The sequence below is a fragment of the Hirundo rustica genome, chromosome 11 (genome assembly GCF_015227805.2).
Source record: "Hirundo rustica isolate bHirRus1 chromosome 11, bHirRus1.pri.v3, whole genome shotgun sequence".
NCBI classification, from domain to species: domain Eukaryota; kingdom Metazoa; phylum Chordata; class Aves; order Passeriformes; family Hirundinidae; genus Hirundo; species Hirundo rustica.
In genome coordinates, this window is record NC_053460.1 from 20,350,590 (window position 1) to 20,371,507 (window position 20,918).

At 41.3% G+C, this 20,918-nt stretch overlaps 1 protein-coding gene across 2 annotated transcripts in view; it reads right to left on the reverse strand.

Moving 5' to 3' along the window:
• The window catches only part of PEPD (peptidase D), a 143,398-nt gene that overhangs the window by 105,103 nt on the left and 17,377 nt on the right, over positions 1-20,918 (reverse strand). For both annotated transcript variants that reach the window (XM_040075573.1, XM_040075574.1), the window contains 4 exons: positions 16,056-16,119; positions 14,043-14,090; positions 12,354-12,415; positions 2,023-2,067 (listed from right to left, as the gene is read on the reverse strand). In XM_040075573.1, coding sequence (XP_039931507.1) covers positions 2,023-2,067; positions 12,354-12,415; positions 14,043-14,090; positions 16,056-16,119 — 219 coding nt within the window. The remainder of the gene's footprint in view (positions 1-2,022; positions 2,068-12,353; positions 12,416-14,042; positions 14,091-16,055; positions 16,120-20,918) is intronic.

The window sequence follows — 20,918 nt, forward strand, 5'->3', positions numbered from 1 at the left end:
AGTTCAGAGCTTGCCAAATCTGAAATGAAATGCACCCCTGCAAGGAGATGATTCAAAGGATGCAATTTCCTACCCCAGAATACAACCCAAAAGAATTAATCTTCCTAAGAGAAAAATTTTCTTAACTCTAAGAATAATTGCTTTCTGAACAAACTTTCTTAGCTGGTAACTTGATATTCCAAGATTTCTACTTTAGTAAACTTTAATATACATGACCTGTCATTCACATGTTAATTTCACCAGACACTTAAATCCCAACAACCATCTTTAACATACTTCTGACTTAAAATGAAAGCCACCAAACTCAATAAAACCTTTCAAAACATTTCTGAATACAAATCTGAACTTTTTCTTTACTTAGAATTCCCTCTCCTTGAAAGCCAGGTGTAGGGAAGGTGCATACCAAGCCTCCCTCTTCCATGAAGCTGCAAAGAACTAAATCAGAATTCCAGGCTGCCACTCACAATTCACTGAAGAGATGATTCTTTCCACCCCAGCTCAAGTGCTGCCTTTCTACTGCCTCAATGCTCCACCTCTCTCGGTACAACCTTCAGAACCTTATGTTTCTCCACATCTGGGCTTCCTAAAGAAGATTTAATCACCATTAACAATAACCACAGAGGAGAAAAGCTTATGACACCTTGGTAAGGTGCATGGAAACAACCTGAAAGCTACCTAGGGAAAACACCTGTAGCCCTACTGCAAAGCTTTCTGCAGCTAAAATTGCCATCTCTGTCCCTGCTGTCCTGCTGGGTCCTCAGAGAAAAGCATGGAAGTCAGAAAGGGCCCTCTCCAGGTGCTCTTCCTCACCCCCCTAAATTCAGAAATCAAGCCTACAACGTAACTTCTCTGTTAAGAAAAAGGGACAGAGCAAATTCTAGAAGGACAAAATAGGCAAGATCTAAAACTCAGTCCCCCTACACTCTGCAGCATGAACAACGAGCCCACTACCACAGCTCCATCCGCGATTCAGGGATGGAACAATGTCTACACAAAGCATCCCCACTTCCCTTTTGCAGCTTTATGTCCTGCCAAGCAATGAAAAATATCTGCCACAACAAATACGTGACCTTTTAATAATTCTAAATGTTCTGAAACCACTAATGTTCAAAAAACATCAGAGTTTTCAAGCTGGCAATTAGCTGTAGATGGAGACAGCAGAAGATGGTTCTCAGCATATGTGCTGAAAATAATCATTAAAAGGCATAATATGTAGTAGCATGCAATACAATACACTACAATAGTGGTAGTCAGAGGGTGCACCTGTGGTTTGTATATTAAGCTTATCTGTCTAAAGTAAGGATTTGCTCCCTCATTTCTAGATTAATATACACACACACACAAAAAAAAATCTTAGATAAAAACCTCATTCATTAACAAAAATCTACTATGTTCTTTCTTCAGTAATTTCCTAAATGGAAAACTAGAGAGCCTTAGTTATGGAGCAGTTGTGTGGACTAAATCAGCAAGGTCGACCAAAAGAGAAAAACCAGTAAAATGGAGCAGCTTTGCACTGTCACACATCTAGTCTGTTTCTGATGGGCTACAGCAGAATTCCCAAAGAATTTCAAAGTACAATTACATGAATAATAATTCAACAAAATTAAGGCTCTTTAAAGAAATCCTGCAGAAGAAATAATACCTAATTAAATGCTACCTGTTTAGAGAGAATTTTGATCTATGTTTGATTTGTTGCTAGAACGTAAATTATCCTCAGTTCTTCTCCCATTCATACAAATTCATATTTACACAAATGTGACTTAAACCCTAACACATCCTAGAGAAATGTGTATCCAGATACAATGCTTAAGAAATGTTACACAAATTGTTTGGTTTTCAATGCTGTTACGTAGCCCTAATACTACGTTTGTACATTATTTCCAGTCCATAACATGAAATCAACTTAAAATTAAAACTCCTGTGGTAAAGTAGGAGGCTTCTGCTGAGGGAATCTCTCTGAAGCAGTGCTACAGTATAAGCATCTTCAACACTACTCAAAGAGAAAGATTTTATGTTACTCACCATTCTGCAATTTCAGGATGAAGAATTTTGTTGTTCACGTTAAATCTAAAAAAATCCAAAGACACTAATATTAAAAAGCAGCCAGACACAACAGCAGAGACTACATGCTCTTTCATTTCTAACCGTGCCTTCACTGAGGAAGGAAAGTGAAAACAAGTATTGTATGGGAATTCAACAGAGAACCCAGTGAGAAGAATGCGTTTTATTCTGAAATACATGAGACTAAACCAGATACATAATTTTAAGAATGTGCAGAAGCCAACGTAACAATGTTAGAGACACGCCTATTACAATTCTTTTGACAAAGATAAAATGTTAGGTTATCAGTTCACTGCTGTGAGTGTGGGGTGGACCAGATTGACCTCCAGACATTCCTTCCAAATTATTTTGTGATTTTCACTTTGTTCCTCAAGCACCCTTTGATGAAATTAAACCCAGTGAATTGCAGTGAATTTCATCCCTTGTTTCATGCCTTCCCACTTTTGTGTGTGATAAACAAGCTTGCTTAGAGGACAGTGAAAAGGAAAATGATCTCTCTATGCCTTTTCCAATCTACAGAAGAGGCAAGGCAGAAGCTTCAAACTCACCTTGGCCTCTGACATTTCACTGTTTTTCTGTTTATTTTCTACATGAGCAATTCATGTATTCTTGGAATGATTTTGTGATTCTCTAAACATTAACACTACAGTGGCCAATAGAGTAAGGAGCTGAGTAATTAGGTGGAACACAAATGGATTTTCAAGCATTGTTAAAAGATTACAATTTAAATGCCGAAGGAGTGTTCTGCATCAAAGATATTTTTGTCTGCTCAGGACTGTTGGCTCTCCAGTTAGGGTATTTAAGAGAATTAAAATGCTACAAGCTCCCAACAGTTCTTCAAAAGAATGTTATGAAGCAACAGTTCGTTTTCCAACATTTTTGAAGGAAAAAATTAAATCTATTCCAGGTTATTAACCATTCTTTATTCCTCAGAAGGGACCAATGAAAGCACAAATCCAATTAAAAAAAAATTATCTAGAAGTCACTTTTAATTGTGTAAGGGTCTTCCTGCATCCTGAGAAAGCAGAAAAAAACCTCCTGTGTTTCTCTTTTTCAGAAACAGACACTCATAAACTTATAAAACCCTAATAAGGAGAAGGCTTGTAGCTCTGTTCTCCTACACCAAGACACAAACCAAAAACATTCCAATATTCAACAACGACAAGCTGTATGGTATTCAATATTATGGGTATTAATGAGAAATCACTGTAAAAATAACTCAAGACAAAAAGCCACCCACCAGTCACAGAACAATGCGTCATTATACAATAAAATTGGTCACTTGGAAACAAGAAAGCATCAAAAGGGCATATTTTCAATTTAATCATCACCATCTCAAATATGACTTATGTACACCAATGCAGAAATAAATCTACAAGGGAAGAGACAGTAAAATACAAATTTATATATAGTAAAATCGATTTATGAATATTCTAAGAATCCAAAAGCCTGAGCTCCCTGTATGGCTGGAGAACACACCGACACCACCACAGAAAACCTAGCCAGAATTATGCTGCAGCTGTAACAACAGACACAAAACCTTTCAATGTCATCAGTACGTCAGACAGAAAACTGATCAATGAAGGCAAATGTAAGAAGACAGTGCAGCACTGGAATGTCCAACACCAGCTCAATGCAAATGTAAACTCTGGTTATTGTGAAGTAACAAAAGAAATTAAAGCACAGGGAAGGGCAGTTACAGAAGGCAGCTGACTTTGACTCTGAAAATCCACATCTCAAAAAACCGAATTGATCACTTTTACCACAAGTACAAACAGATGAAATCAAAAGCAAATCAAATGAGCCAAATGTGAACCTCATAAAAGAAGACTGCTTCACTGAGCATTCAAAAAAGGGGGGAAATTGTACATTGGTGTAGACTTACAGCAGCTCACACATTTAAAAAAGCCATTTCAGCAACAGTCCCTGGATTTTATCTTTCCTGGCCATAAAGGCTCTTCTTGAACTGCCATTGTACTCCCAGAAATCCAATCTTATGGTCTGGGACCACCTACGATGTGGCACTGCCTTAAAATTCTGGCTGGCTGGCAATTGAGGAAGCTCATTAAAAACACAGAGATGCAGCAGGATTGATTCAGGAGGGTGCTGGTGGGTGGAGAAGAGCCAGGAGGTCATCAGCTGAACAGAAGTTCTCTCTCTCATCTGAAAGACAGACTTTCTGATGTAATGCCAATTAGAAAACAAGATGTTAGAACTCTGAGACACAGCATCAACCCATATGTGTAAGAAAATATATTGTAGGTCACTTTCTCAAGGAAGTCAAAGATTAAGGACAGGACTGTGTCAGCTCCACTCATCTCATGGAAGCTGTGGGTCCTGTGTGAGAGGCCACAGGGACACCTGTTCATAACTGTGAGACTTCTAAGGCTGACGACTCAAGTAACTCCTCACTTTGGTTACTGTTGTGGTTTAGGGACAGCATTCTCCAAGTTAGTGCTCTCGCTAAAATCATGGCATCACTGCCACTTGCCCCCTTCCCCCTCCAACTGGAAGCACAAAATGCAAAGATAGTGGATTGAGGCAAGACAAATTTACTGGAAACAGCAATGAGATAAGAAAACATACAGCAACAGCAACAATATTAATAACAAAAGGTGCAAGACAAAGAAACTACTTACAAGGAAAAAAACCCAACAATAAACAAAACACCAGACTGTTCTATGCAGAATGTTTCTCAACAGGAAGGAATGCCCTTTTCTTCCAAAGGTCCCTTCCTCCCAGCCCCAGCAATGACACGAAGGGGTGTAAACAACATCTGGGTCCATGGTTGTGTGTTCTATCTATCCTAGATGTCATCCAGGTCAGGAGAGCTGGTGTGCTGTCTGCTGGTTGCTGCACCAGGAGTTCACAACTGATATGTGGTGCAATCCAGACTCATTGTCCATGGCAGTAACAGCACACAGTGACAGTGTCATTCAGCAATCAATATTATACAATTCAACATTACAAACTGTTCTCACCCAAAAATCAAATCCACTCAAGGTGAATATGTTTCCCCACCCCTCTGCATCACCCACCAAGTGCACCCAGGTCCTTGAGCAAAAGCAATCCCACACATGGGTTTGCCTTTGCCTGAGGTAGGGTGAATCCACACTGCCCCCCCTAACACATTTCTCATATGCATCGCAGGGACTTTATCCCCTGCTACAGTACGTGGAGCTTTTGACTGACCAGGGCCAGCTCCAGTGGCAGAGCCTCCAGTGAAAACTAACCAGCTGGCCTTTGCGAAATGTAGATCCCAATGTCCACAGGCCCCACCACCCATGGCGTTCAATGTGGTTTGAACAATCCATTGCAGCGTTCGACTTTCCCAGAGGCAGGTCTGTGACAGGGAATATGAAACACCCTCTCAGTCCTGTGCTCTCTGGCCCAGGTGTCCACGAGTCTATTTCAGAAATGAGTCCTACTGTCCGACTCAGCTCTTTCTGGGGCCATGTCACCACAAGCCTTGTTTGTCAAAGCCCAGGACTGTGCCTCAGGCAGCAGTGTGAAGCCAAGGATTAATCTCCAGCCATCCAGGGGTTATTTCCACCACCGCCAGCACGCAGTGCTTGCCTTGGCGGGTCTGGCAGGAGCACGATGTCATCAATTTGCCAGGCCTCCCCATATTTATATTTCCATCACTGTCCCTCACACCATAGAGGCTTTACCCATTTGGCCCTGCTGGACTGCAGTGCAGGTTTCAGTCATGGATAACCTGGGAGACGGTGTCAGTGGTTAAAGCCACCCCTCGATCACAAACCCATCTGGATGTTGCATCTTTTCCCTGATGGCCCGAGGTGCCAGAAATAACTCAGCCTTGTGTTGCCAGTCCAGATCCACCTGAGACACTCTAATCTGGCAGCCCAATCCTCCTGTCTGTTGTGATGTCCTTCGGCAGCCCCACGTGAAGGACTCAGAGCCACGTTCTCTACCAGGCAGTGACGTTTTGCCACAGTTCAGCTGCCCTGATGGGTTTCCCCTCTGTGCTGCCAACTGCTCTTTTCCCATCACTGCAGCCACCCCCTCAGGGTATTTGCCTCCATCCACGAGTCAGTGGAGAGGTTGTGTTGGCCATTTCTCTCTTTCAGTGATGTCCAAGGCCATCTGGAGGCTTTCAGCTCTGCAACCTGACTTGATCCTCCTTCTCCCTCAAGAGCTTTTGTGACTCATCATTTTGTGACTCCAGGCAGCAGCTTTCCATTTTCAGTGTATCTCTATGATACAGCAGTGAAGAGAGCACATTGCTTTTCCTTTTCTGGTAGCTGATTATATGATGGGGCCTCCTCAGCACGTCACCTTCCCCTCTTTTTACGATGGTAATCTGAAATTTTCACCTTCAGGCCAGTTTGTGGTGACTTTCAAGATCCCTGGGCAATTGGTGTTTCCTGTTCAAGGTTTCTGTGTGATCAGAGTGATCCACTTACTCCACATGGCATCAGGGCCAGGATGTGTGGAAGGGCCTTCTCCTCTGAGCATCCAGCTCAGTCAGGGTGGCAGGAGGAGCTGTGCTGCAGTGCCAACTGATCAAAAGTAGCCCTTCTGTCTGAGGACTTGCCCACTGGAAACTGGAGCTGCTTTTATCCTTGAAGAATTTCCTGTGGTGGTTGTTCCTCTTCTCAAGTCACATACCTGTGCTCCCAGGACAGAGGTGGGGCTTCCACCCACTTCCTCATGTCCTCTCTGTGATCATGCAGGTAAAACCACAGATTACCTCTTGGTGTGTCCCCTCTTTCTCAAGCAGAGGAGCTCCCAATACCAGGGACTGCTTTGTACTGACAGGGCATGGGACACTTCTTTAAACTGTTGGTGGTTCTCTTTAAATTGTTGGACATCCTTGGACAGTCTTTCCACGGATGTGATGCAGAACTGTGGTGGGTAAGAAAGACTTTCTTCATATAGCTTGCATTTGATAACCAAATTATCCAGTGATTCTTCTTATTTCATGACCCCACTGCCAGTGAGTTGGCACAGAGCCACTGCATGCTCCACAGGAACTTCTGTCACATGGTTGTGTATACTGGATGTCTGGATTTATAGGAGCCTGCTTGTTATTTGAATACTCATAGAGCACCTCCAGCAGGTGCTGCTCTCTCAGGTTCTGAATGCCTTGCTCCACGGTCTTCCACTTGTCTCTTTGCACTATTAGACTGTTCTTGAGATAATACCTTTCCCTCATGCTAGACAGGAGTTGACTCCAGAGGCTGAGTTTCTGTTAATTTTCTAATCCCCTGGTCAATTCCACATCCTGGGACAGGGATTCCAGCTGCTTGGCTTCACTCCTTGATTTCATATCATGGGCCATGATATTCCAGCACTGGAACAGCTGAGTCACCAGGGGCTCTCCCGACTGTCAGCTGAAATCTTTTTGCACATCTCCCAGCCCACCTGGGGATAGGAATCAGGTGATTAACTCTGGCTCTGCCTCTTCCTCCTGTTGTGAGGGTCCTGCTTCCTCTTCATCCCTCACTAAGCAAATGGATTGTCTTGGACTTCCTTTTCTGTAAGGAACTGCAGCTGTTCCCCGCACGGGTTGTTCCTCTGGCTCAGCTGTAGCTGGGAGTGCCCACAGCGCCTTTGCTCTGCTCTCCTCCTCCTCTTCCTCCTGAGGGTGCTTTCTAGTGACAGTGCCTGATAAATCACAGCCAGAGCCCCGCATGTTGCATAACTTTGTGCCTCTCTGGAACTGACACAGCTTTTTTTGCTGTCACATATTTTTTCACTTTAACACGGTTCTGTAGCTGTTCAGGGGTGAACTTTCTAACCTTTGGAGCAGAATAGTCCTTCAAAAGTCATCCCATTTTCTTTCTTTAGTGCTCCCAGTAGAACCACAGTGCCACTTCCCCTCTCCCTCCAAGTGCAAGTACAAAACACAAAGGTCATGGGTTGAGACAAGAATAATTTTCTGGAAACAGCAATGAGATAAGAAAATGAACAGCAACAAAATTAGGAACAAAAGAAAATATTTACATGGAAAAACCCTTGACTATAAACAAAACACCAAATGGGACCATTCCACATTTGTCTGCAGGAAGGAATGCCCAAAGCAAGAGAGTCCCTTCCCCAGCCCCCAGGCCTGACAGGAGCTGGTGCAGGACAACACCTGGGTGCTGGCCATGCCCCCCACAACACTGCAGAAAATCAACCCTCTCCTGGCCAGAACCAGGACATCTACCACCAGCACAGCTAAACAAACCAACCACATGCTGAAAGTTACTGGTTAAACTCAACTGGAAGAGCTTTTCACTGCCAACAGTATGAGTATACAAATGGTGTTTAATTCACATAATTAGTGCACAAACCCGTACATAAAATCTCCTGACCATGGCCTCCCAGCAAAGTTTTGAGCTCACTAGACAGTAAACAACTTAATCATAGCAAAACATGTACTATTCTAACGGCAGGAGGATTAGGCAGTGCAATCTAATTCTACATTTTTCTGCAATTTGCAAATTGACAATACTTAGATGATGAGATATGTGGTCTTGAGGAAGAAAACAAATTGGCATTTGCTACAGTTGCAATCTGTAACATATTACTGCTTCCATTTAATCAATGCAGAACTAAGAAATACTACACTTTAAGGCATGTCCAAATTGATTTCATACTCAGTTGTCCTTTCACGTGCAAGACAAATTCATTAGTAAAAATAACTCTAGAAATCTACACCTCTCATATAAAAGCACTGTATAATGAGACCTCTTTTTGTCAGTTTAATGAATACACTGTGTGTGTCTACAGTGATAAAAATCTAAAACATATTCATACACAATGTTAGCATTTTCTCCTCTTCAACACGGAGAGTCTTTGTCCTAATGAACTGATTTGGCTATGCAATACGAAAAGACGATTTCACTGCAAAACTTTAAACATTACGTAAATTGCTTAAACTGTCCATCATTTATTTCAATTGACTCTGAGGATCAAAAACATCCTGCCAATACAGTGAGCAAAGATTTATTCAACAGTGTTTTAAAGTATGTGGCACATTACTGTTCAACCCTACAGGTTCAAAATCCATTTTTCTGTATGGTAAATCACAACCTCTCAAAGCATTTTTACAAGGGCTACAAAACTGACATGATTAGATTAAAGAAAATCCTGCACATTTTCCAGTCTGAAGAATGGATCCATTAATCAGGAAAAAAACCACATAACTGCAAACACAGAACAGGCCTCTATTAGCAAACAGAAACATGAATTTCTAGAAAAGAAAGTGCTAGAACTACTTTAGAAATCTGCCTTCTGTGCTTAAGCCTTCCGGGGCAAGTGAGCAATCCACTTCTGCAGGAGTCTGAAGAGCTGCAAACAGAGCTGACCTGAAGGGAGTTAGCAGGAGCAGCATCAGGAAATGGTTCAGATCTCCTGTCTTGAGCCCTGGCCCAGGCTGGTCCCTCACTGACCCTAAGTGCCACCCTCTGCGGAGCAGAGAATTTCCCATGTACACTGGCCTCCGTTCCCACCGCCTGCAGCAACACACCAGCTTTTCTGAAGGACAACATCCTTTGCTATATGAGAGAGCTGTACATAAACTAATGGAAATCATGAAATAATTCACCACTATCGACCCTATAATCAGGATAGAATCAAGCTTAGCTATCGCTAGCATGACAAAAATAACTTCAGGGTGACCTTCAGGGCACAGAAATAACCCACAACCACAGTAGTCATTCTGTCTCAAATTACTATTTATGACAGTAAAAATATTAACCAAATAGCTTAGGTAATATTGTTCCAGAAGAAGTTCAAAAGGTTCAAAAATTAAGGCAGGGAAGCAACATCACTAGGGCAAGAAAAAGACAGTTTCTGACTGAAGCAGATGAACAGCCTGCAAAGAGAGCAAGATTCACCTTTTTCAGGAGATTAGACATTATTTTCATTATTATCCATCATTAAACACCCCCCCATGCCACCCACCCCCACTGGGCTAGGTCAGCCTAGGAGGAAAAAAAACATATGGGAGCAAGAGAAACACAAAACGGTCCTAGCAGGAAAACAGATCCCAGCCAGGAAGCCAGAAAACAAAACAAACAGGAGATCAGGCATAAAATAGAGCATCATGGCCAGGGCAGAGCCTGGCTGAGCTGAGGACTGAGAGAGCCAGCAAGGCACAGTCACAGGCAGGCAGGAGGGAGCACAGTTTGAAAGAACACATTGCTGTGGGTGTAATCCTCTTGGAAACAATCAATACATCTGAAATATAGCTTTCTATAAAGGACACATTTGCTACAGGAGAGGTGGAGAAGCAGGAATGCTGAAATTGGTTGGGATCTGTATTGAAAACAAATATCAAATGGACTGGCTTATATGGACAGTTGCAAAATTCTGAGGCAAGCAGAGTTTAAAAGGAAGCTCACTCCCTCCTCCAGACCATCAGTTACCCCCTGCACATGGACCAAGCACGAGCTCACCAGAGCCACCACAGCCCACAGGAGAAGACACAAACAGAATCACGGAGATCAAAGAAAGGCAGGAGTGAAAAGTGGTTTGAAGGCATGGTCTCTGTCAGAAGAGGGGAGGTGATCCAACAACAAAATCAGTGCATGCTCTTCCATACTGTGAGCTTGGGAGGGGAAGGTACCACCCAGACCTGTCAAAGGCAGCAAAACAAATGTCCCAGTGCCTAGGGGTGGAGAGGGATTAACACATTCCAAGTAGCAAAGAAGAAATATCTGCTAACAGCTGGAAGTCCCTGCTAGGAATGGGGAAGCACTTTGGGAGCATATGGACTACATGTTTAGCACTAACTGAGAAGCCAATGCTTAAATGTCATCAAGTGTTGTAGGAGATGCCCTATTAAAATCTCAAATAAAGTGCTAAATTGAGCAGCTTCCTAGCTTAATGTTGACTAGTGAATGGGCTAGTAACTAGACTCATTAAATGCAGTTCAGTGGAAGTTAGGGTAAAAAAGGGGGTTTTGATAGTTTAAACATCATTCCAATGAAGAAAATGTACTTCATTCCAATAAAGAATTGCCAGTGAAGTTAATAACTGCTTTTATTTCATGTGGAGGTGTACCAGATATTGCTCCACGCAGATTTTGGAGTCCACCTGTACATGGAGAGCATAGGACGACTATCTACTTGGACAAAGCAACAGAACTCACACTGGTTATAACAGCAGAAAGGACACCAAACACTCATTAGAAGTGACCTGCATGTATTGTGGAATACTTCATATTTAACTCAGTGGGCAGCAAAACATGTCTAAATGCCTGGTACCTTGTTTTCAACATCCCTGACCGAACCATTAAATTCCCATTTACGATACAGAGGGGAGATCTAAGTAATCATAAAATCAGATTCCAGATTTCAGATCACTTGACACAAAGAAATGATCCCAGCAGAAAGCACACTGAGATTACAAAAATGAGTGCCCAGATTTGCAGCAAATTCTGTGCCTTACCATCTTCACTGTAGAATTAACATGCTGTTGACAGAAGAGGATGGAAAAAAATACAGTGGGGTGATTGGGAGTTAACTAGCATAAAAAAAGGGCTCAAAATTTCAGCACAACTGTTTATTTTAACAGGCTTTTTAATGAGGGAAGTCTGTTTCTTCTTTGGCATACTCTTGAGCTAAAACTGAAAAATTATCTCCTCTAAAAGATATCATAACAGAACAGACAGTTTTATTTCATTAAAAATTGAAGGCATCATCCTCACATCCCAGAGCAAGCTGTGATGTATTTCTATTGCTCTTTCAAAATACTGCACACAGGAAGACATTTTCACCTCACAAGTAGCCAAACTCCATAAAAAGACAGCATTAAGGGACACTAAAAGCTCACATCTAGACAGAGAAATGATTATTCCTTTTTTTTTGTGATTTGTGATTTTATTTTACACCTGTAATATAATGTTTTTTTAGAAGACTGTGCATTACCAGAATCCCTAATATCTAGATTAATAATGTACAAAGAGCTGAGTAACAGAAAGAGGCTACATCCAAAGATTAATTTTTCTTCAATCTGAAAATCAAATATTCCCATCCCAAAAGTGGAAATAGATGTATGAGGATGGGTCTATTTAGTTTTAAATAGCTACAGTATAAACACAGACAGAGAGAAAATTTGGATTAACTTAGATGCAAGAGAGATTTAAAAAAAAAAACCCGACTGTATTTCAAGTCATTAGGAATATGTATCAAAATTTCTTTGAAAATAAAATGTTTGGCATCTGATCTGCCATTCAACATCCTTTCATCAAGAAAAAACATAATTTAATTTGAAATATAAAGTGAATTCAACATAACCATGTAACAATTAATGTACAAAAACGCTGTGTCACTTACTGGCTGATCCCCTCAAACGAAGCTTCTTTGGAGACATTTCCACTATCAGTATTAACACCACGCTGGGAGGAAAAAGATTAAAATGACTATGATTCTGAGCCAAACACATATATTTAAAATTTAAATCATGGGGAGAACTTGATTGCAGTAGGTATTTGGGAAAACTTACACATACATTTACCTGAATCACTATAAATAAAAAAACCCAACTGTTTGTTCAAACACAGTCCAAGATAAGAAAAAATCAGTTCCACAGGAGGCCAGTACAGAACTCAGGTCAGGAAGTGCTGCGTAGGAAAAAGACAAGCTTTGATTTCTAATGCCCTTATCATGTGAGAGGGTGGTGTGAGACCTATAATATAATTATACAGGGCAAGAGAATGAAAAATAGGCAAGGTTTCTTCTAAAGCAATTTAGTATTAAAATAAATTTTTATGCCCTGCCTTAGCAATGTAACTATTTAAATTTGCTTGCTGCTCCCCTACAGCTTTCCATTCAAGCAAGCAGCATAAACAAGAGTATTTTGGCTGCTACACAGCAGATGAACACTTCTGACACAAGCCGGGGAACCCTGCAGAGCAGCAGTTCTGGAACGAGACCACAGGAGGAGAGGACCAGGTTTCCATTCAGCAGCAGACAGAGAAATGCTCTTCCATCCTCTGAAAACTTATCCGCGGCAGTGGGAGGAATGTGAAAACACCACAGCACCCTCCTCTCAGCCAAAAATTTTGTGAAAATTCCTGATTACAATGGGATGCTCCCAGAGTGAAAACTACTCAACACTCCATGTGAAGAAATGCACAGTAAGAAGTACAAGATAGTCAAATATTCCATTTCTCTCATTTCTCTTAAAGAACATGAAATTAAGCCGTAGGGGCATCTTTTTAGTGTATATGTGTGTATACAAATATAAACAAAAGAAAGATTGAAAACTAGGGCCTCTGTTCTTAATGGATAGAGAATTCAGATCCGAGGCCATGTAACTTCCTAGGGAGGGATTTTTCTGTTAAAAAATCTGGTCTCTATCATGGGAAAACAAGAAATCCAGGAGCTGCCACTGCATTTGCTGCAAGGGAAAGCTCAGAGTCAGCAAATAATTTTTATAAAGATTGAAGACAATAAAGCAGATAGCAAGAGTTTCCCTGTAAAGCAGGGAATAGGGAGAGAGGTGATGAGGAAGGAGAAACTAGCAATCTTCACCTCCGCTCATTCATGCTTCTTCCCAAGAAATAAGCAAGCGCCATTCAAAATATTTAGCAAGCATTTGATATTGCCTCAGTCCTCCCAGAAGCTGTTCTTATGAAACCACTCTATGCAGAAAATGTATTCCCGAATCCTTGTGGGATTCCCACAGAAAGGCCCAAACATGCTCATGACATGACCAGAACAGCATAAAAGGAAAAAGGAGTTCGGAGTCAGTGTAGATAGGCTGGAGGCCATCGTGGTTGATAGGCTTGTCATGTTTTACCAGAAAACCTATACAGCTTTTGGCAGACAGAATGCAGACCAGATGAGGCCAGAGGCTACAAATCTTGAAATGTGGGAGGGGCCAGAAGACTAGACTGTTTTTGAGGTGACCTCAAATTTGATGTAAGATGGGAAGTAAAATCAGAGAATGACAGTGCAAAAAATACTGCATAAACTGGTATCCTTATTGAAGAAATTTAGTTCTTTCAGAATATGACTCACCAAAGTGAGAAGTACAGCAGGTTTCTTCAAAGCCAACACATTGGATATCTAAAAAGAGGTTTCAGATTATTGTTATTTGTCTTCTTTCCTTCCACATAACCACACTGATACCAATTTCATCAATATTCACTGTATATAAAGTAAATGAGCTGCAAAGACAAAAATGTTCCTCTGATACCTTTCAGATATTGTAGTATTACCTGAGACATGCAACAAGCGACAGTAGAATACAAAATATTGACAGAAAAACCATGATCAAGTTCATTGTGTCCTTTAAAGACATAAATACTAATTATAACTCATGTCTACTGTCATCATTAGGAAGATACAACATAGGAGCCAAAAAGTTGTAATGTCACACAGAAATAAAGAACACCAGGGTGCTCTCTCCTGCACATATAACAGTTGCATTAATATTATTACATTACAATGTGCTAAATGCTTAGCAAAGAATATTTACTGTTATTCTCACTGGATCACTTCTACTGACTGATCCTTCAGTCTCCTTCAAGCATTCACAAACTGAGAACAAAACCACTGGGCTTGTAGAGTGCTGGGCTTTCAGAGCAGCTGCAGAAGGGTGGGTGCTGAATTACACATGACAGCTTCAGGGAGCAATATTCTATCCACTTTAAACCACCTCAAGAGCACACTACTAACATTAACAAAAGAAAGTATATGGCAGTGAAGTTCACGAATATCAGTTCCACCCTTTATTTTTTCATTTCCTTAATTCATGAAATATCAAGATAACACAACTTACACATGTTGGTCATTCATTGACATAAAGCTAATCTATAAAAAAACCCCTGGTGTCCTGATGGTGGAAAACCAATTCCTTGGCAAACAAGGCAAAAGTTACAGAAGAAGCCGTCGAGAGCTGAACAGTTATGCTGCAAGTTTCCCACTTCAATACATGCAGTCCAGGTCAAAAGCAGCCTTCATTTTTTAACTTATTTACTGATCCACATAAAGAGCTCTTTTTCCCATCAATGAAGATTTTAAGCAGTAAAAAAGCAGAGACTAGAACTGCAATAAAGACATTTGTTGACAGAAAGTGACCCAAAACAACTAAGGTGAATGTGATTTTTAAAAATAAAACATGTATTTTCACTTGCAATTTTCACCATCTGACAGATGAGCACTGGAGCACCTGAACACTACAGGACTCCAACTCACAGATGGCAAAAATCAGCCTCTCCATAGCTCCCTCCGCTCCCAGCTTCTAACACACAGATCAAATTTTACTTTGTTCTGGGCTCATTATGAAAATTAAATGAAACCTCCTCACAGCTGATGAGAGCAAAACTTTTGGTCTAGAGAGCCAGAGTTAGTATTCTATGGGAACAGAAGAATCAGAGGAATCTTCTTCAAGCTGCTCTCCATGAAAGTCACACAGAGCTTGGCAGGAATTCTGTCCTCACCTGCTGAGCCTTCCTACCAAAGAAATGATTGCAGGCCAGGTGCACGAGTGTACAAACATCTGCTCAGAAATTAAATCGGAAACCTAACTAAGCAAGGCACACTTGCACTGAGAAATGTGAATATATTTGCTTATTCAAGTAATAGGATGATTCTACGGAAAATAAAAGAGTGAGGCAGGCAGCCTATCCCAACAGCTTTTTGGAGGCATAAAATGAATGTAGGATTCCCAAGTCCAAGCTAGGACATGCAACCTCCTTGACAGCAATCTCCTCAAACCTCCAAGGCATTCCAAAAACTTTATTTAGTGACATGTTTCAGGTAGATAAAGCTACCCACTGACAGGTCTCATCATGCACAGAACATGTTTATGAGATTAAGAACTGTGTTCAGATCAAAAGAGCAGCCTTAAGAAAAATTACAAGTGCTCTGTAAGATAAAATTACATTTTCCAGTAACAGGTAAGAAAGAGAAGATCCCACCAAGTCAGGAGACATCCAGTAAGAAGGGGACTAAAATTAAGCAAAGTCATTGTCACTCACTGATTTTGTATTCACAGAAAAAAAATATTCAGAGACACAAACAACCCACCTCGGTCACATAGTGGGCTTCATCCACAGCATATTTGTTCTTGAAGAATTCAGGGGGATGAATCCTTTGGAAAACAACAAAAAGAAATATTTGAGTTTAGCTTTGTGCTTATATTTAATAATTCCACAGACAAAGAAATACTATTCTCTACTATCACAACAATAGACTCCAATATGAGGAATGTTTTACCAATCTTATCTTTAACTCTATTTCTCAAACTAGGAGATTACACAGAAAGTTGCCACAGCTGCAAAGATCGGTGTGCTTTAATCCAGTCCATGTTTAGAAAGCACAGTCTCCCCAGAATGAAAGTGGTTTCTTCCCATCCTATGCATGACAGTTTTGTTTGCAACTTTTGTCATGCCATTTATACACAACTTTCCAACTCACCAAACTTTGGAAGGATGTGGAAATAACAAAAGACCAGTCTGCCCTGTGTTACATTCCAAGAGTGAATAAAACACTCATTTTTTTACCCTGGTAACCGCTCTAGCAGACTGAGGGCTATTAAGACATGGGCTCTGCTGTCTCTATTCCTCAGGACTCCAGAGATCCACTCCTCTAACCCTACAGAGTGGGCAGCTTTACAGGTCCATGTCCAAAACTAAATCTCTTCTACTCTTTTCTCCTGATATTCAGCCAGAGGCATTTTTCCAAAGGCAAGAAGAACGTGAAGGATCTGCTTGCAGTCAGTCCCTCCAGGGCTCTCCTGCCAGCTGCTGTACCAGTGGCTGTACTGTTGCTCATTTCTTCACTGTATGGTAGCAGCCATTCAGGAGAATTCAGTCACGAATTACAACCTGCATGCCCCAACACTGGAGTACATACAACCTCTGTAATCCTGAAAATGTGATCTCAAAATACTAAAATCACCCAGTTTTTATCCTTCCACGAACAAACCATTTCTTTTCTTCCAGAGTAAAGAAAACAGGAGGAAAAACCCCAGGACTGGAGGTGCTGGAGCTTGGACGATCCTGGGCACTTTGCCTCCTGAGCGACAGCGGGAGAGCAAGAGGTGCGTGTAGGACCAAAGCTTCAGCTGTGTAAACATTACACAACAAGAGCACAAGCCCATCTGGGAAAAGAATAAAGGAGGCTGGAGGCCAAAGAGCATTTCTAACCATTGCAGTGAGGACCATCAGAAGTGGTGGGGCAAACAGCTCAGCACCTTGAGGGGCTGCTCCACACCACCACACAGGTACTGCCAGAGCTGCTGGCAGTACCATGAGGCTGGAGCACTGCCTTATGTCCATTTTTTTAATCTAGTGTGCTCCTTTATCATTTACATTTCTTCATGCTCCAAACAGTACTGGGCTGTGACATGAACAACATGAAACCATTTATGCTGTTCTCAAGCAAAAAATCACAGATTTTTAAAAATCTACTATCGGTGAAAGTACTACTCAAAAGTTACACAAAATGATCCCATTATACGTTCCCTTTTTCAATATGCTTTTTGTAGACTCTTCCTATCAGTGACAGAGATTTCAAAGCAATTATCATTTATCTTTTTTCCCTGGCTTATTTCACATTTAATAATAAAAAAACCCCATTGTATCCTCTTGTCTTTATATACACTCTAAACTATAGTTCCCTTACCTCCAACTTTTGCATACTCTGTTTCTCCTATAGGCACCTCCTTATTTTTCTTTCATTACTCACACACTGAAGTATTTTAATAATCTAGAAACATGATGAACAGATTTAGCACCTTCTGGTTTTGTTCTCTTTTACAGTGTTCACCAATTCATCTGGTATCAGAAGAATCCCAACTGTAAAATCAGCTAATGTATGGCCAATGGTAATTTACGGTAATGTATGCTCTTTAGAGCAATACATCCAAAGCACCTTTTTATAATTAGCTGCATTGTTTAAATCAAAGAACTGTTCAATGTAAAGTAAATATTTCATAAAAGTATACCCACAGGTGTGGGTGTGGATTGACTTCATTTCACGCAAGTTAAAGTAAGAATGGGCCTCGTTTTCCATTACTCCAGTAAGAAAATTTCTTTTCACAAGCTGTCTCTCAACTTCTTTTTTGTTCTTGTTGCTAGTTGCCTCCTATAATTGCGTAGCCTATAGCACACAGCTACTAATGTAATTCTTCGGGTATGGTTAATATTAATCTGTTCCAGCTTTAATCCCTCCAACATTCTTTTTGTGTACACTATGACTCTTTTGAGGAACAAAAGTGGCTCATCGGTCTTTCAAGGCTGAGGAATTTTTCTCTACTCTACGAGAAAGAGAACAGCAGCTTCCCACAATCCTCCCTCCTCTCCCTCAGTTGTTAAACTAGGTCATCTGTGAGATACTTTTGACTTCATCACACCTAATGACAAGCTGCATTCCCAGATGTGCACCTCCCTGCTCATCTTCTTGTGATCTCACTCAAAAGTCAGCAAGACTTTTAGCACAAAGTTGAGAGCCAGACTTCTCAGCTCCTCTCAGAAGCACTCACAGCTCTGCCTCACTTTTTTTATACAGTCATTTAGCACCTCCAACAAGATGGAAAAATAAATTCATATGCACTTCCCACAAACTACCATCCCATGGGATCCACGATGCTCCAGTGATGAAGCTGCCTCTCCCACTGGGAAGACTTCTAAGACCAACTCTATAGCAGAACCATAGAGATGCAAGGAAAAAGTGTACATGAAGTCTATATTAAAGCCAAAAATTCTATGCTGTCACATAGGAAAGCAGTATAGAAAGCATCAAAAGGAAAGAGAGAAGGAGAAGCAAGAGAAGAAAAGCAGGCCAAGGCAATTCTGCCCCTCTGCCCTCAGGTGAGACCCCAGCTGCAGAGCTGCCCCAGCCCTGGGCTAGCACAGCAAGGACCTGGAGCTGCTGGAGAGAGCCCAGAGGAGGCACCAGGATGAGCAGAGGGATGGAGCAGCTCTGCTGGGAGGAAAGGCTGGCAGAGCTGGGATTGTTCACCTGGAGGGAAGCTTTGGGGTGATCTAATTGTGATCTTCCAGTACCTGAAGGAGCTGACAGGAAAGGTGGAAAGAGACTATTTACAAGGGCCTGGATAGACAGGACAAGAGGGAATGGCTTCACACTGACAGAAGGCAGGGTTAGATGGGACATTGGGAAGAAATTCGTCCCTGTGAAGGTGGTGAGGCCCTGGCACAGGTTGCCCAGGGAAGCTGTGGCTGCCCCATGCCTGGAAGTGTTCAAGGCCAGGCTGAATGGGGTTTTGAGCAGCCTGGGATAGTGGAAGGTGTCCTTGCCCATGGTGGGAGGTTGGAACTTGATGATCTTTAAGGTCCCTTCCAACCCAGGCCATTCTATGATTCTATGATCCTCAATAGTACCTTTCCATATTCTCTCTACTCTCCCACTTTTTTCACAATTTAGTGGGGCTTAAGGAAAGATTATCATGCACAACATGGTAGTTACTGTAAAAGTACCAGTGCAGAGTTCTGAGCAGATAACAGGGCTCAGTACCCATTTTTATCCAATCTGAATGCAAAACAGGCTAAGCTAGCACTGATCACCATTGTCACAGGGTATCTTCCATGAAATGTTCCCTGGAATAATGAAAATCAGAAATTACATTCAGTTATCATAATTTCAGGTACATCTTATACTTCCCAGGGATGAGGAGTACTTCTATCTACAATGACTCTCAAGAAGCTAAAGTTAACTGGTTACAACTTTTAGGTTTGGCTTTGTCATTTGTAATGCAGCTACGGGCTGCCAGTTTTAGAATTCTGATTAATCACTGCAGAGACTATGTGCAAAAAACCCCACAGCAAGCCATAAATTAATTAGAAGGATTACCCAAGTGGAAGATATGATCCCAGATATTACTGAATCATGCCTATTTACCTATGAAAACATCAACCCCAACCCTTCTGTAAACAAATGTGAACAGAAGCAACGACCTAATTTTTTACAGGCTTCAAGCAGGGGCTTGGGGTGTGCAAAATTGTTCAGATTCCCTGACAAAACAACTTGGCAAAAACCCACTGAGAATAATGTATATCAGCCCTAAAAAGGCTCAATATCCTTTCCCTATAGATTTTTAACTCCAGCCAAGCAAATACCAGTGTTAATTAGGATTGTCAATAGTTAATTTCCAGAATAACAGAAGTCATCATTTTCTCTTCTAGCGGAGAGAAGCAATTCCAAACTCCTGGAACACGCCCGTGTATGCATGGCCAAGCATCCAGGCAAAAATCTGGCATCTCAGATTTCACGGCCATTAGAAGGAAAACGTCAGAGTCCTGCACTGATATTAATTTACATGAATATGGACCTCGTTTTTCTCATTTTCAGCCACAACAGACCCCTTAAACAAGAGACTGTCTCTAGTTCACCACTTACAATTCCTCCCAATTTCCGGGGGAAAAGCCTCAGCTATTTTGAGATAAACATTAAGCTGTTTACTTTCTGCTGATGCTTCCCATGAAACTCCTCTCTCTTCCATGTTTTTCTGCTCCATCTAGATCACCTATTTGGCTTCTTACTCTCAAGATTTTCACAGTGATTGGGAAATGCTGAAGATGGCTTAAAGATGTGAAGCTATACTTTAAGAAGATTTGTGTTATACACTGCTTTATTTTAACAGCTATGGTTTTATTAAAGCACGAAATATTGAAGATCCATCCTTCAATGATAACAAGCGACAACTTTATTTTAAACAAAATTCTACTCAGGTAGCAATGGGAAAACAGCGGTGGGGGAGCAGCATCAAAACTTTCACTGTAAAAATACAGTGTGAAACATTAAGTTGGAGAGTAAATGAATACCTTACAATAACTGTACTTCATTCCTCTTACACATTTATCAAACACAAAAACTCACAGCAGAAGTGTAAGGGAGCATAGTATTAAAAACTACTAACCACAGATTCCA